The sequence below is a fragment of the Heterodontus francisci genome, chromosome 22, assembly GCF_036365525.1.
Source record: "Heterodontus francisci isolate sHetFra1 chromosome 22, sHetFra1.hap1, whole genome shotgun sequence".
Taxonomy (NCBI): domain Eukaryota; kingdom Metazoa; phylum Chordata; class Chondrichthyes; order Heterodontiformes; family Heterodontidae; genus Heterodontus; species Heterodontus francisci.
The window spans coordinates 52,742,420-52,757,213 of NC_090392.1; the positions used below are offsets into that span (position 1 = coordinate 52,742,420).

Sequence of the window (14,794 nt, forward strand, 5' to 3'; positions counted from 1 at the left end):
ACGATCCATCCACCTTCCCCCACCACCACAGCTGACATCAGCCAACAGGGATCAACCTCGGTGGCTCAGTAGGAAAGAACTGCCATTTATATAGTTCCCTACCACCTCTTCAGTACATCCCAAAGCACTTAACACCCAATGAATTACTTGGAAGCTCAGGCCAATTTGAATACAGGTCCTAAGAACAGCCAATTAATTCAGGACCATTTCATCTACTTTTTGGTGGTGTTTGGATGAGGAAAGACTGTTGGTCAGGAAGCTGGGATATATCCCTATACTTCTTCAAAATCATGCCGCAGGATCTTTAACACTTGCCTAAGCCTGGCTCAACTAGATTGGCATCTCAGTGATGGGCTGATCCAAAGGCAGACAGTGCAGCACTCCTTCAGTACTGCACTGGAGTATCAGCCTAGATCATGGGATCAGATTCCCACTGCAAGTCTAACCTTCTGATGCAGAGTGATGAGTACTACCAACTGATGCGAGCTGACACAGCAACATACTTTGGCTGACATTGTTTCAGTCCCCCATGTGCAATTATTTTTCCTGTCCACAAATCTCTAGTCCAACGCAGTGTCAATACACAGACATTAGGAAATCCTAATGAACTTTATTTAAAGCAGTCACTGAAAGATTGCTAATCTATACCATTGCGCAAATTTCATTCTTCCAGAATTAAAAGAAGCCTCTCCATTTAGGGGTTGAAACTATCCATTTGACATGAATATGGATCCTTGGTTTTATAAATAGAGGCATTGGGCTTGATTTTAACTCTAAGTTAATGGCTTTTGATGAGTTACAATCTCACCCATAGAGTACAAAAGAAAGGTAGTCATGCTAAACTTTTTTAAGACACTGGTTAGGCCCCAGCTAAAGTATTGTGGCCAATTCTGGGCACCAAACTTTATGAAGGATGTCGAGCTTCAGAGGGTGCAGAGGAGATTCACTAGAATGGTACCAGGCATGCAGGACTTTAGTTATGTGGAGAGCCTGGAGAAGCTGGGGTTCTTTCCCTTAGATAAGAGAAGGTTAAAGGGGCGATTTAATGGAGGTGTTCAAAATTATGAAGGACTTTGATAAGTCTGAATAGGGAGGACCTACTTCCAGTGGCAGACGGGTTGGTAACCAGAGGGCACACATGTAAAAGAACCAAAGGCAACATAAGGGATTAAAAAAATATGCAGCGTTTTGTTATAATCTGGAATGCACTGCCTGAAAGGGTGATGGAAGCAAATTCAGTTGTAACTTTCAAAAGGGAATTGGATAAACATTTGAAGGGGAGGGGAAAAGGGAATTTGTAGGGTTATTGGGGAAAGAGTATAGGAATGGGATTAATTAGATAGCTATTTCACAGAGCATATAGAGGCACAATGGGCCAAATGACCTCCTTATGTGCTGAATCATATTATGGTTCTGCTCTGTGAAACTAAAAGAGGCTTTCCCTGTGGAATAAAACTGTATATGTGTTATTTTAAAGTATGTTCACAAATCACTTCATCCAGTGCACAGATAGCAAATTTCCTTAAAGCGATCCCAACCGAAAATTTTTAAGTATTTCGCAAATAAATTTCCTAATTTTTTCAATCTCCTTTCTTTTTTAAGTCATACATCTGCCTTTTAGAAGTTACATTGTTGCCCACAATCTATGTGCATGCTCCTCAGCAGCCATACTTTTTCTCCAGTTACACATGTGCTAACCACTGCTTTGCATTGACGTGATTTTGTCACAGCCATGGAATAGGGATATAAAAGGAGCCAAGTTTTTAGCCTGACTCCAGTGTACTATTTTATATAGCCAGTCTTTCTGTTCTATTAGATATATTAAAGGCTAGAAAAGCTGATGGAAATCTGAAATTAAAGCAAGGAGAAAATGCTGGAAGTGCACAATGGGTCCATCACCCTCTGGAAGAGAAAGGCAAGTTAATGTTTATGGTGGGATCGTCTGGCAGATCAGGAGGATTACTAATAAGCTGTGCATTTCCAGAATTTTCTGTTTTAATTGCTATCAGGTGTACTTCTCTTGCCATGTGCCATTCCCAAAATGAGAGGCCGGTGACCAATGCTCAGATTTGTGCCAATTGCTGCACGATCATCGGTGTGGGAGCTGAGGTCAGAAACTCAGCGTGGGAAGTATCCCACTGTAACTCTGCTGGCTTGTTTCATCCCCAATTTTGTCTCCTCCTCTCCTAAAGTCACTGATAGTTCCGCAGGCGAGCAAAACCCTCCACTACCTTACCGAAATGACCAACGTTCATGTGCAAATCTAGATTGAGTTGGTCTGTTCAACTGTGGGGAAACTGAGTGCAACCCTGTCCTGACCTGCTGCTCACAGACTGTTCAGCAGGAGCCACTGGATAGCAATCTGAAGCAGAAACCTTGGTCAACTCGTCCAGGGGTTGTCTGCAGAACTGCAGAACCTCTACCACTCTTTTTGGCTCAGATCAACCAATTTAGCACAGACCACGGATTGAGTCTATAAACGCTGTGGTCAATGAGGCTCAGTACCACACTGGGTAGTACATTAATCTACTGAATTAATGGCATATCTCGCTTTTTTAAAAGGTTGATAACTGTCCCTGTGAGAAAGATGCATTGTTTTCTCCAGTCTTGCAGCTTTTTGTATTCTTGTAAACATTGTGTAGAGGTCAGTAACTGAATTATGAACAACTCACCAATGCACCAAAAGCAAGCTACAGTTCAGAATAATTAAATATTAGACATATTTTAAAAAAATATAATTGTAATGACACATACAATGGAGGCTCCTGGTGGGTCCTACTTAAAGATCATTCACTGAAGTAAAATGAGGACTAACCCTTTGAGAGCTGCACTAGCGGTTCTTGATCATAATGATGATCACAAGATTAGATGCTCAATTTATTCAAAGAATACAATTAGCTAAGATTTGCTCTCTGCATTTCTAATGTTCAGGGAATTATGATTCTTTTTTTGTTTGTTTTTATTCTGAGGATTCAACATTTTGTTCATTGAAGGAGATTGGGGAGTATTTTGAAATTTCTTTAGGAGGAAGGGTAGTCATCAGATCACCCTATGGAAGTATAGCTTCTGACAGTGTAATAATTGCATTTATATCGTGTTTTCATTACATTTTGCATAGAATAACAAATTTTATAGCACAGAAACAGGTCTATGCCAGTGTTTATGCTCCACACAAGCCTTTTTCCACCTTACATCATCCAACTCTATCAACATAGCTTTTCCTCCCTTTCCCCCTCTAGCTTTCCCTTGAATGCATTTATGCTATTTGCCTCACTCCACATGCTAAAAAGAAAAGACTTGCATTGATGTAGCACCTTTCACAACCTCAGGATGTCCCAAAGCGCTTTACAGCTAACAAAGTACCTTTGAAGTGTAGTCACTGTTATAATGTAGGGAATGTGGCAGCTAATTTCTGCACAGCAAGCTCCCACAAACCGCAATGTGTTAATGACCAGATAATCTATTTTAGTGATGTTGATTGTGGGATAAATATTGGCAGGACACATGCTAGTGAGTTCCTTTTTTTTGTGCTTCATACACCTTTTGGGGTTCATTAGCTTTGTTGTGGAGGCAAGTATAGAAACTGGTCTTCACCAGCGATGCCTCACATTTATTAGTGTGGTGACCAGTTAAATCTATTATCTTTTGGTGACACTGGTTGGGGAGGAATGTTGACCGAAGCTGAGATGAAGATTCATCTCGTTTGATTGACAGCTGGGGGGAGAAGGGGGAGGAAGCTGAATGATTCCATCCTCAACCCAGCTCCCATCCGACTGTCAATGGAAGAAAAATCAGGTTGAAATGCTGCAATGTGCAAAAACTCTAATTCCCACCACCCTCCAACCGCCACCCTGCTCCCCCTTCCACCCGAGCTGAAGCTATTTCAACTCTTTACAATGGACTTTTTTTTACAATTCAGGAATGCTGTTCCAAATGCTTGGTGGTGCCCCTGTTTCATCACGTTTCTGCAGAGTTCCTTAAAATGGTAGTACAATGCCAAGCTGTTGTTGCAGGAGGTGTTAGATTTGTTCCCGAGCTTTTTCTACACTTTTTCTCAGTTACGTCTCTCTAATCATTTTTCACTGCAGCACTCTGAAAATAAACAGCTCATACATTTAGTACCTCATTCATCTCACCTCTGTGTTCTCCCCTCACATGGGGAAGGTTTTTGCAAGACACATTGCCAGCACAGTGGCCCCTTTAAGACAGACAGCAGATCTTCTTTCACAAGAAAAAATTTAGCTTATTGCTCCAGAAAAAAACATACAACCCCCAACTACCATGACCGGGTATATGGGTTTAAAGTGAGATGCACACGTCAATTGTCATGATGCTACTGGTGTATAGTGGGGCTTTTGGTCAAGGTACCAGGGTGAGGACAGAATTTGTGTTAAAAAGGTTACAGACACCCAGTCAGTGGTCGCAGCTAACACTCAAACTCATGAACCACAAATAAAACAGAGTCTCATCATAGTGTTTTTAAATATCACACCTTCCAAATAGAAACATTATTTTAAGAATTATTCATAAAATAAAGGCTAAAAATTGATTTTAAATAGATTTTTTTATTACTATGTTTAATCCTGAGAAACTGTTTTTTTATTCTGAAAAATTAAACTGATGAATAAAAATGCCATTAATAAATATTTCATAGTAATGAAAGTCGTTAATAATTGTTACAATCATAATAGCTAGGTGCTAGACACTCAAACGGCAGCTCACGTTTTTAATATAGAACATAACGAAAGAGATGTTTGTCAAATCAGTACTTCTCTGGAATCAAAAATCACAGCTAGGATAGAGGGTCTCTGAATTTAGTCAGACTTTGAAACAAGCACACTTGAAATCAGCTGATCTCTAAGCTATAGATTTATAATAAACTTTTCAACTGACAAATCTCCAAACTCATATCAAACTGCCCAATTTCTGTCCTGTTAATGTCACAGCATCGAAACTTTGCTGAGCCCGGGGGGCTCTTCGCTCTAACTTCAGAGCTTCATGTAAAATTTAAAACAACCCCCCCCCCCCCCCACCCACCCCCACGAAACCGTATGATTCTGCAGGAATGTTATAAGTACAAATTCTCACAGGTTCGACTCACCGTTGACATAAGTCAGATTTCCACTGTCCGTGACATTTTCACCGAAGTTTGACAGACTGCCGTTGAAACCGAAGAGCTGATCGGTGGAGTTAACAGAATCAGCGGAGATTGAATCTGCAAAAAGATTCATCTGAAGCAGGGTCTTCAGCAGGTAGCGTAACATCATGATTATACATTAGCTTTTTGTTAAAAAGAAAAGAAAATTAAAAAGTGAAAGTCAGGAGAGATTGTACGGGTGCAGCCCGAGAGAGGCAATAGGTGATGGTCTGGAATATCTTCAGTGCCTGTTCAAATAACTTCAGTCTGTGCTGTCTACAGGCAGGCGATCAGCTCACTGAGGTTAGCACCAGACTGATAGGCTTTTTTCATCCTCTCTCTCGCTGCTTTCTCTCTCTCTCCGTGTCTCTCTTCCTGTGAGTGTATGATGAGGGTCCCTGGGGAGGAATGGGGGGGGGGGGGGGGGGCGGCGGGGGGAGGAGGTGGAAGCAGAAACCAGGTGCCTGCACCAATAAATGTTTAATTATGAGATTAATAAGGCTCTCTGGAGAAGAGAGCAGAGCGCCGTGAGTCACGCACACTGCACTGAAATCCAGCCTGCCGAACTGAGAGGGGAGGAGGGATAAACGAAAACTCCCATCCATTCCATCTCGGCGCAAATTCCAGCTTAATGAGAGCATGGGGAGGAAGGGAGCAGACTGGAGAGATTTTCTTTTGCTCAAAACTTTAATTCGTCTTCAGGCCATTGGCATTTTCTGACTGTTCTCTTAAGACAGAGGCAGCTCTGGCGCGATTACAGTGCCTTTTCCCAATTCAGCACTTTGCTTTATTCTGAAGGATATTTGCCCTTCTTTAAACATAAGAGGCCTAGAATGAATCGCGCTTCCTCTCATACTCGGCAATTGTGTCTCTTTTCCCTGATATTTGCATATTTTTCAATGTACCGTTCACATCTCTGAACATCCCCTTAATTACATTTCCTGCTTACCACTCCACGTCCTGTGCTGGACCCTTAACCCTTTCCAAATTTTCATTAATAGTATTTATGTTGAAATAAAAAGATACAAAGTTACTCTATCATTAGACATGTTTTGCTAAATTGTGTTGTAGGTGAACAACCTTTCAGACACCCCCTCTAACCTCTATCCCTTTATCCATATTATGCACCATTCTAATGGGTAGGTAGGTGTTCTGGTTCCTGACACCTGCTGTATGGGACACCTCACCCCATACCTACCTCTGGGTGGTTTAGCCCATGATTTGGAGCTTTCGTTTAGAAGTACGTGTCGTTCCTCCAACATATAGCCTTTTGGTGGCAGGGCCGAGATCAGTAACTCATAGTGTTGGAGGGGTTGCGGGGAAGTGATGGAGAATTCCCTTTTATTGCATTGTATTGCAGTGTGACAATATCCAACGCTGTGCTGTCTTGATTTCCTGCTTCATTTATTCATCTCCCATTGAATTTGTCTCGTTTATTCTCTCTCTTAATGTTTCTTTGCCACTCAGCATTTTGCCTCAGCACTTCCCCATGCTCACTGCTGTGTATCTTCTCTCAAGCCGCTACCACTGCTGTTCTGATGCTTGTCCACCAGGAGTCATGATTCAAACAGCTTTAGACAATGACCTGAGTGAGATGAATGTGCCAGAATGAGCTGATCTGTCGCTCCACCTGGAATTAATCCTTTCATCGAATTATTTGACTGAAAGGATCTGAATTCTTGTCCGTTTCATTTAACACGTTGGACCATCCTAAAATACAATGCAATGCTTGGTATGGATATTCCAAATTTGTGGAAATATTGAGTGCAAAAACATGTAAACAACTGCACAGAAATGTTGGTGTCTCTGGGCATCATTAATTTTCTGCTGCTGGATTTTTTAAAAAGTTCCTCCGTTTGTCCTGATGAAGGTGCCTCTTGCTGCAGTACACTTCCAGCCGCCATCTGTTATCTCAGTTAAATGGCCACCCTTCACCTGCAAGCCTAAACAGTGTGTCCGGAGGCTATTCTACCAGGGCGAGCATCCCAGCTGAGCCCTTGGCACTTCCTCTCCCTACCACTGGGGGGCTCTGCCTTGCTCCCATTGCTTGCCCTGGCTGTGAACCACAGCTCAGCACAGAGTGGGACGTCCTGAGTCTGGAAAGCCTCGTTAATCAATGTTAACCCTCTCACTGCTGGAAACAAGTACGCATGTCTGTCATAGTGTGAGCCAGGCTTGATGGACTAGTTCATCCATCCAAAGGCCCCTCTGTTGTTACTTCTACTTGTTTCTTAAATAATTAAGTGTTTTCTTCTCTGCTACGCTACTCTATATTAATTTCACTCTGTACACAGAATTTCCCGACCAGAGCTAAATTTGCCTTTACTAGTATGAACCTGTGTCCCTTTGTCCTATTCTTACAATATAATTGGAAGCAATTTTCTGGGTTCCTCTTTTATCCTCTGTATGGTTCCCTCTCAATCATTTCCTTTTGAGGCTGAAATGTCCTTTCCTCCACATCTCAGGTACTGGGGATCAGTCTCCTGGCTCTTCTCTGAATTACCTCCAATACTTTATCTGTTCCACAAGGGCAGGGGATCGGTGGTTGGACCGTTACAGTTGACCTCGGTACCATCTTGCTGAGAAGTTCAAAAATCTGACATTCCTGGGGAATATCCAGTGACTCCCAGCTGTGAAATGCACTTGTGTTGTCAGGCTTTGATTTTGTTGTGATGGCCTCCACAGTGGAACTACCTGCCAATTCATACTGTTGAAGTTTATTTATGAGAATCAAACACCAAGCAAGATGAAGCGGGCTGCTATTGCTGGTAGAGACATCCCCCAGGGGTCTGGGTATTCAGGAGATGAAGGAAGAAAACTGGAAAAAATAGTTAGATGATGCACAATGAGACATTCTGTTCAACAGAAGAAAAATCAGCGATTCAGGCAGTTTGTTGATATATGACAATGGTATAGCTCATTAATCCTGTTACATCAAGTTGCTATGACCTGGAATGCACTGCCTAAAAGGCAGCAGAATCAATAGTAACTTTCAAAAGAGAATTGAAGATATCTACCTGAAAAGGGATAATTTGCAGGATTATGGGGAAAGAACAGGGCAGTGGGACTAATCGACTAGCTCATTCAGAGAGCCAGCACAGACACAATGGGCTGAATGGCCTCCTTCTGTTCTGTGAGATTGCAGACTTTGCACAGCGTGTGGAGAACTGGCCTGCAGCTGAGCCTATGAACCTACTGAATGAATATTTCAATTAACATGGTGCCCAGAGAACATCGTGTACTGTATCAGGAATGAGATATGAGACTCATTACTCTTTGCCCAGTGCTACACCTGGAGAAAGGTGGCAGAATCTGGCTCTTGGAGAATTGTGATTAGATCTCAATCTATGTGCTGTGGAGACGTGCCTGGAATTGGTTGTGAGAATTCATGTTGAGAGACATATTAGAAACCTCAGCTACTAAACTTCATTACGCCAAATCAGTCTACAAAAGGTGTCTGCAGCCCTGGGTTAGCAAAGGGAAAAATCCGCCAGAGCTGCAAAGTGTTCTGTGTATAGATACCAGCGGGGGACACAATTGTGATATCCTCTGTCTGCTGTTGAATAGCATTCACCATCCAGGCATACAAATTAAGAATACTCACCTAAGCCAATGCATCAGAGATTACAATCATTACAGCACTGTAACATAAATGCTTTGCAGCAGGAATTGGCTGCGGCTGACACCAGTGCATCTTTTAAGAGAAAGGAAATAAATATTTGAAGTGGAGGGAGATGCAGGGCCAAAGGAAAAAAGCAGAACAGTGGAACTAGATTTGGATTGCCCTAGCAAGGAGCCAGTACAGACATGAGGAGGCTGAATGGCCTCCTTTTGAGCTCTAAACTTCGATGGTTTTCAAGGATGGTAACACAGTCCTGTATGTGATATGGGACTACACACTGCACTGCTTATGATATAGAACTGTAACACTATGCTGTGTGTGGTATGGGATTGTAACATTGCCCTGTGTGTGATATGGGACTTTAACACTGGCTTCTGTGTAGTATGGAACTCTAACACTGCTCTGTGTGTGTGATAGGGAACTGTGACCCTGCTCTGTGACTCAGTTGGTAACACTCTTGCCTCAGAGTCAGAAAGTTATGGGTTTAAATCGATCTGCAGAAATTTGATCACCATAAATATAGGCTGACACTCCAGTGTAATGCTGCATTGTAGGAGGTGTCAACTTTCAGGTGAGATGTTAAACTCAAGTGAATATAAAAAAAATCCCACGGCACTATTTTGAGGAAGTGCCAGGGAGTTATCCTTGATGGCTGAACCAATATTTATCCCTCAATCAATATCACAAGATTTGGCCATCACATTGCTGTTTGTGGGGCCACGCAATAGCAGATTGGTTGCTATGTTTCCTACGTTGCAATAGTGCTTTGGGACACCCGAAATCGTGAAAGGCGCTCGATAAATGCATATCTTTCTTCTTTCCGTGTCTGACTCTGGTCTGTAACTGCCCTTTGTGAAGTATGGAACTCTAACACTGCCCTAAGCATAATTCTGTAACAAAACTGGGCTAAATCCTGTTATTTTAGTTTAGTTTAGAGATACAGCACTGAAACAGGCCCTTCGGCCCACCGAGTCTGTGCCGACCATCAACCACCCATTTATACTAATCCTACACTAATCCCATATTCCTACCACATCCCCACCTGTCCCTATATTTCCCTACCACCTACCTATACTAGGGGCAATTTACAATGGCCAATTTACCTACCAACCTGCAAGTCTTTTGGCTTGTGGGAGGAAACCGGAGCACCCGGAGGAAACCCATGCAGACACAGGGAGAACTTGCAAACTCCACACAGGCAGTACCCAGAATTGAACCCAGGTCGCTGGAGCTGTGAGGCTACAGTGCTAACCACTGCGCCACTGAGCCGCAGTGGCGTTGTTCTATGTGCCAGTGAACGGGACATACCTGTGTATCATATTTTGGTAATACTACAACGTGCATTTCATATTTTATTACTTGGCTTGAGGGACACAGCAGCATCACATATGCACCTTGGCTCAATACATTGGGAATTTGAATGAGATTACTAAATATTGAGTGCAAATCACTTGTGACATAATTAATGGCCAGACTCACATGTTGGACCTGAGAATACAATCCAGCAATAACTTGAGATGTCCTAGAATGGAGATTGTGAACTGGAATTATTTACCTTAGAGGTGCTTCGAAATGCTTGATTGGCGACCTTCCATCTACGAAAGATGATGGACATGCAGTAAACCCCATTTAGGCGGGGTGTCTTCTCTTGGTGCATCTTTGCTGATGGCTGTGAAGGCCAATCCTTAAGAGGCAGTTTCCGCTACAAATGCCACACATGAAGCTGCCAAGTGACGCTGTGAGTTGTTGTTTTAGACGTTGGTGCCTGTTGCCAAGCTGACGTAACAACCTGTTGTTGTGGTACTGCAAACCAGTCCTGGGTTATGTCGCCATTTCCCTCTTTCACCAGCTAGTGACTCTCAAGAGCGATACTCAACACTTAGGGCCGTCATATCACACTTGCAAGCATCCTTGAAGCGGAGCTTTGGGCGCCGTCTGGCCCTGGCTACCTCACCGCACAGAAGGTCCTTGGGTATGCAACTATCTTCCATCCCGCGGACATGTCCAATCCACCAAAGCCGCCTCTGCTTGATTAGTGCCAACGCACCTGGGAGCTCTGCCTTTGAGAGGACTGCTGCATTTGTGATTTTGTCCTGCCAGAATATACCCATAATAGAGAGGAATTATATGTTCAGACATTTCAGGACTTTTGACACGACCTGAACTAATAGCATTGCTAATCTATATTTATATATGGTACACACCGGTACTTGACCATATACTACCAGCATCAAGTTAAATCATCATAACTGAAATTCTGTTAATTTACCACTTTACCCTTGAGAATGGGCCAGTTTTCATAAAGTGTGGCATACAGGATTTTACTCCGTGTGTAAAATTAAAGAAACATTGAGCCAGAATTTGCTGTAGCTGGACATGTAATGCTCTCTTTCATTCATTAGACTTGCTCCTACACCCTTCAGCCCAAAAGGTTTTTGCCCACAAAGTTTCTGAAAGCACGAGCTGCTAACATTGCAGCAAGGCAAACCAAACATCTGGGCCCTGAGTGAACAGGGCAAGCAACTGTGTATCTTCTGAACGAATCAGATGAAGGATTGTGAATTAAACAGCAGAAGGGCTGAGAAGAAAGGGTAAACCTTAGAAAAACAGCGTAAATGGCCATGTACATTGTTTCTGCAATGTCCCCGCTGAACGTCCATCAAAGTGACGGCAGGAAATTGGGAACACACGGACGTTCTACCCATGTTTCCTTAACTTTATGCAGAGACGGATATTCCCAAAGTGCAGTAAGGAAATGATTTTTTACAAATGTGAGCGTCACACAGGGACCTCTGCTTATCCCATGCACATAACGAGGAACTGCGATGTGCTCCACTGATCTCGCGATGGCATCTGAGGCTCGTCATGAGGAGCGCAACTTTATGAAATTGGTCCCTAAGTAACGAAGCCCAAAAGAACTGAAACTATGTTGTGTGATAGTAGCGAGTGTGTACACCCATTTGAATTAAATGGCACTGTCTGCTTTTTAAAAGTAGGGGCTAATTCATTTAAAATAAATGGGTTAAAGTGTTTATAAAATAGGACAACGGCTGAATGTGATCATATATTTGCTACTGACGTCACCTAGTGCAATTTCAAGCTCAGAATCACTGCAATAAATAACAAGTTTCATGAAGAAAGAACTGGTCCCAGTAATTTATATGCAAACTCAAAGCACTTCAACTGGCCAGGGTATTTCAGCTCATCTTAACCTTTGAGATTCTCATATTACCAGCGAATGCGGTCACTAATTTAACGGCTTTAAGGCTGTGGTTAAACTGCTTTCCCAGTCTGAGACTGGCCGAGCAAAATGCAATTGGCACAGCAGTAAGACCAGGGTTATGCTGCCCAGCTGCAATTCACACTCTGCCCACTCGGTGCTGAGCCCTGCAGGTGCATGATTAACATTTGAAAAGCAGGAGTGGCTACCATCTCCAAAGACTAAGAAATAAGGTTAAACATTTTATGAAGTGTCCAGGAGGTCCAAAAGATTATCTTAGTGCTTCTCAAGTTGCTGGTTTGGTGGGGCACTGGCTGATGCTTGGTTTGTCCCATGGAACCTCAGGTTAAACTTGCCTAATTGGTACAAGAGCAAAGTACTGCAAATGCTGGAAATCTGGAATAAAAACAGAAAATGCTGTAAATACACAGCAGGTCTGGCAGTGTCTGTGGGGAGACAGAGGCAGAGTTAACGGGCTGAATCTTACCGAGAGCTGCAGGACCCCAATGTCGGGGCGAAGAGTGAGTCCCGAGCCCACATTTGCTGGCTGCGGGACTGGCTCGGTGATCCAATCAGAAGGCCGGCACCTCTGAAGCCTCAGCAGGGCTACCAGATGAGGTGGACGCAGCTGAGGAAGGTCAGAGACCTTGGGGCTCCCTCAGGTAAGTGAATTAAAAATAAGAAATTCAGGGGGCCGAGGGTTGGGGGGGGGGGGAACATCTCTGGGAGATCATTGGGGCTGTGGGGGCTGCCTTCCCACCACTCGCAGGCCAGTAAAATTCAACCCAACATTTCAGGTCGATGACCCGTCACTGATATCTAATGGCACAAGGCACCAGGTAACAGGGAGAACATCCTCTAACTTTGCTTCATCTTATAATATTCAGCATTAAGTCTGGACTGAACCTGTTTTGATGGGCATCATATGAAAGAAATCACGTTTGCATTCCCAAAGCTTCAAAGAGCATTCCATTCCGAATGAACTACATATCCTAAGAGTTAGAATTGCTTTCGCCCGAATTTCACAGAACAGCCCATTGTGCCTTTGAAGGAGCTATCCAATTAGACATACTCTTTCCCCACAGCCCTGTAAATTTTTCTGTTTCAAGTATTTATCAAATTCTCTTTTGAAGGTTACTATTGAATTTGCTTCCACCACCCTCTCAGGCACTCACTGTCTTTTTTAAACTTGCTCTCGGAGCCTGGGTGCCACTGCCAGAGTTATTTATTGCCCATCCACTCGTTGCCCTGAGAACATGGTGGTGGTGGACCATTTTGAACTGCTGCTGTCCTTGTGGTGATGGGGGAGCCACTGTAGTGTTACTCTGAGGCCCACCTATGCTGCAGTCAAATTTGAAGCTTATTCACTGAAGGGGAGACTTTCAACACAATCTGTCAGATACCTGACGACAGCTGACTGAGGAATGAAGATTCTCTCCCAAATCAGCAGTCTTTCACCGAGGTGAAGAATGCAAACATCATATTGATTGACTTGATGTAATTTGCATTGGTTAAGACAGATGGGAACAGACACTTCATTGCTATTGTTTCCAATAAGAAGGTTGGAAAGACATAAATAATTGAATACAGGTACACACAGCTAAATCCAAGTGGGGAAACTCTTTTCATTACAATACACGCTGCTCACCCTGTTTCCTTTAACCACCTCCTCTCCTGATGGCGCTAACTCATTCTAGGCTAAGGTCCCTCCCTCCCCAGGTCTTCACAAAAGAAAGTGGGGGTGCGGGGAGGTCATTTTTCACCTGGGAACCTGGACACTGACGGCGAGATTCCAGTTAGCGAGCCATTATGTAGCGAGGCTCCAACCTGTGCTGTGGGCATCTCAGAACATTTGTGCTGCAACATTGCCTTGCTGTGCGGGCTTCTCTTTCCTGACTGCTGTCCAAACATCCCCATCAAAGAGTGCCCAAGTGCAGATACAGAGATGAAAGCAGAAATAGGTTCAGCAGTGATGCCCTAAACAGTTGAATAGCCTAGTCACACATGACGAACTTGTGAGGAGCCGGAGGGTTACCGATCTTCATGACATTGTACCCCAGTGCCTTCAGAAGGAAAGGAGGGAAAATTGAAAAAATAAATGACTGACATAGGACCTAACTTCATATATAAAAAAGCAATAAAAGTGGCAGTCGCATAAGTTTTAGGAAAGAGAATAATGCCCAAAACACGCCAAGTCATATCAACAATGGGCTTGTTGATTATTCCAACATGTACTTGGGTCTCTTAAACTAGACCCACATGGGTTATGAGGATATTCATACTGTAAGCACAGGCAAATTAATCTTAATCCTAATTATCATATACATCGCTTGTCCTGCTAGGGCTGTAGTAATAGTAAGGTAAATTTTACACATACGGAGATGTAATATGATTAAAGTCAACAGTTTGTCTTTAAAATTTTAATGAAGTGGAATTAGCAGTTGTGAAGTGCGAGCTTAGCTGGTTAAAACAGACAAAAACTCAAGGGATGAAGGAGATTAAACACCGAGCACAAACAATAGAATTCACAAACGCTATTTGAACACGAAGCTGAGTAAATCAACCAACATCAAACACATCCTCATCTCCCTAAATCCTGAACAAATAGGCACTAACTGGAAAATAAACTAACAATTAGCTTTTTCTGTGAAGGACATTAACTCAATAAACAAACCAACACATTCTTCTTTTATGCTCTGTTTACCTGATTATACCCTGACTGTGCTGGATATTGGGTTTAGGGCAGATTTACCAGTGTTCTGTGGAAACCACGACTAAAACATCATTAGACCCTAAAGGACACAAACTGAGAGAA

The 14,794-nt window shown here is 43.0% G+C and overlaps 1 protein-coding gene across 4 annotated transcripts in view; it reads right to left on the minus strand.

The window, feature by feature from the left end:
* Positions 1 to 5,267, minus strand: part of robo3 (roundabout, axon guidance receptor, homolog 3 (Drosophila)) — a 514,962-nt gene extending 509,695 nt beyond the window's left edge. For 2 of the 4 annotated variants that reach the window (XM_068053853.1, XM_068053848.1), the window contains exon 1: positions 5,102 to 5,267. In XM_068053853.1, the coding sequence (XP_067909954.1) occupies positions 5,102 to 5,267 (166 nt within the window). The remainder of the gene's footprint in view (positions 1 to 5,101) is intronic. The other 2 variants (XM_068053850.1, XM_068053849.1) reach the window with 1 other exon arrangement.
* Between the last annotated feature and the right edge of the window lie 9,527 nt (positions 5,268 to 14,794).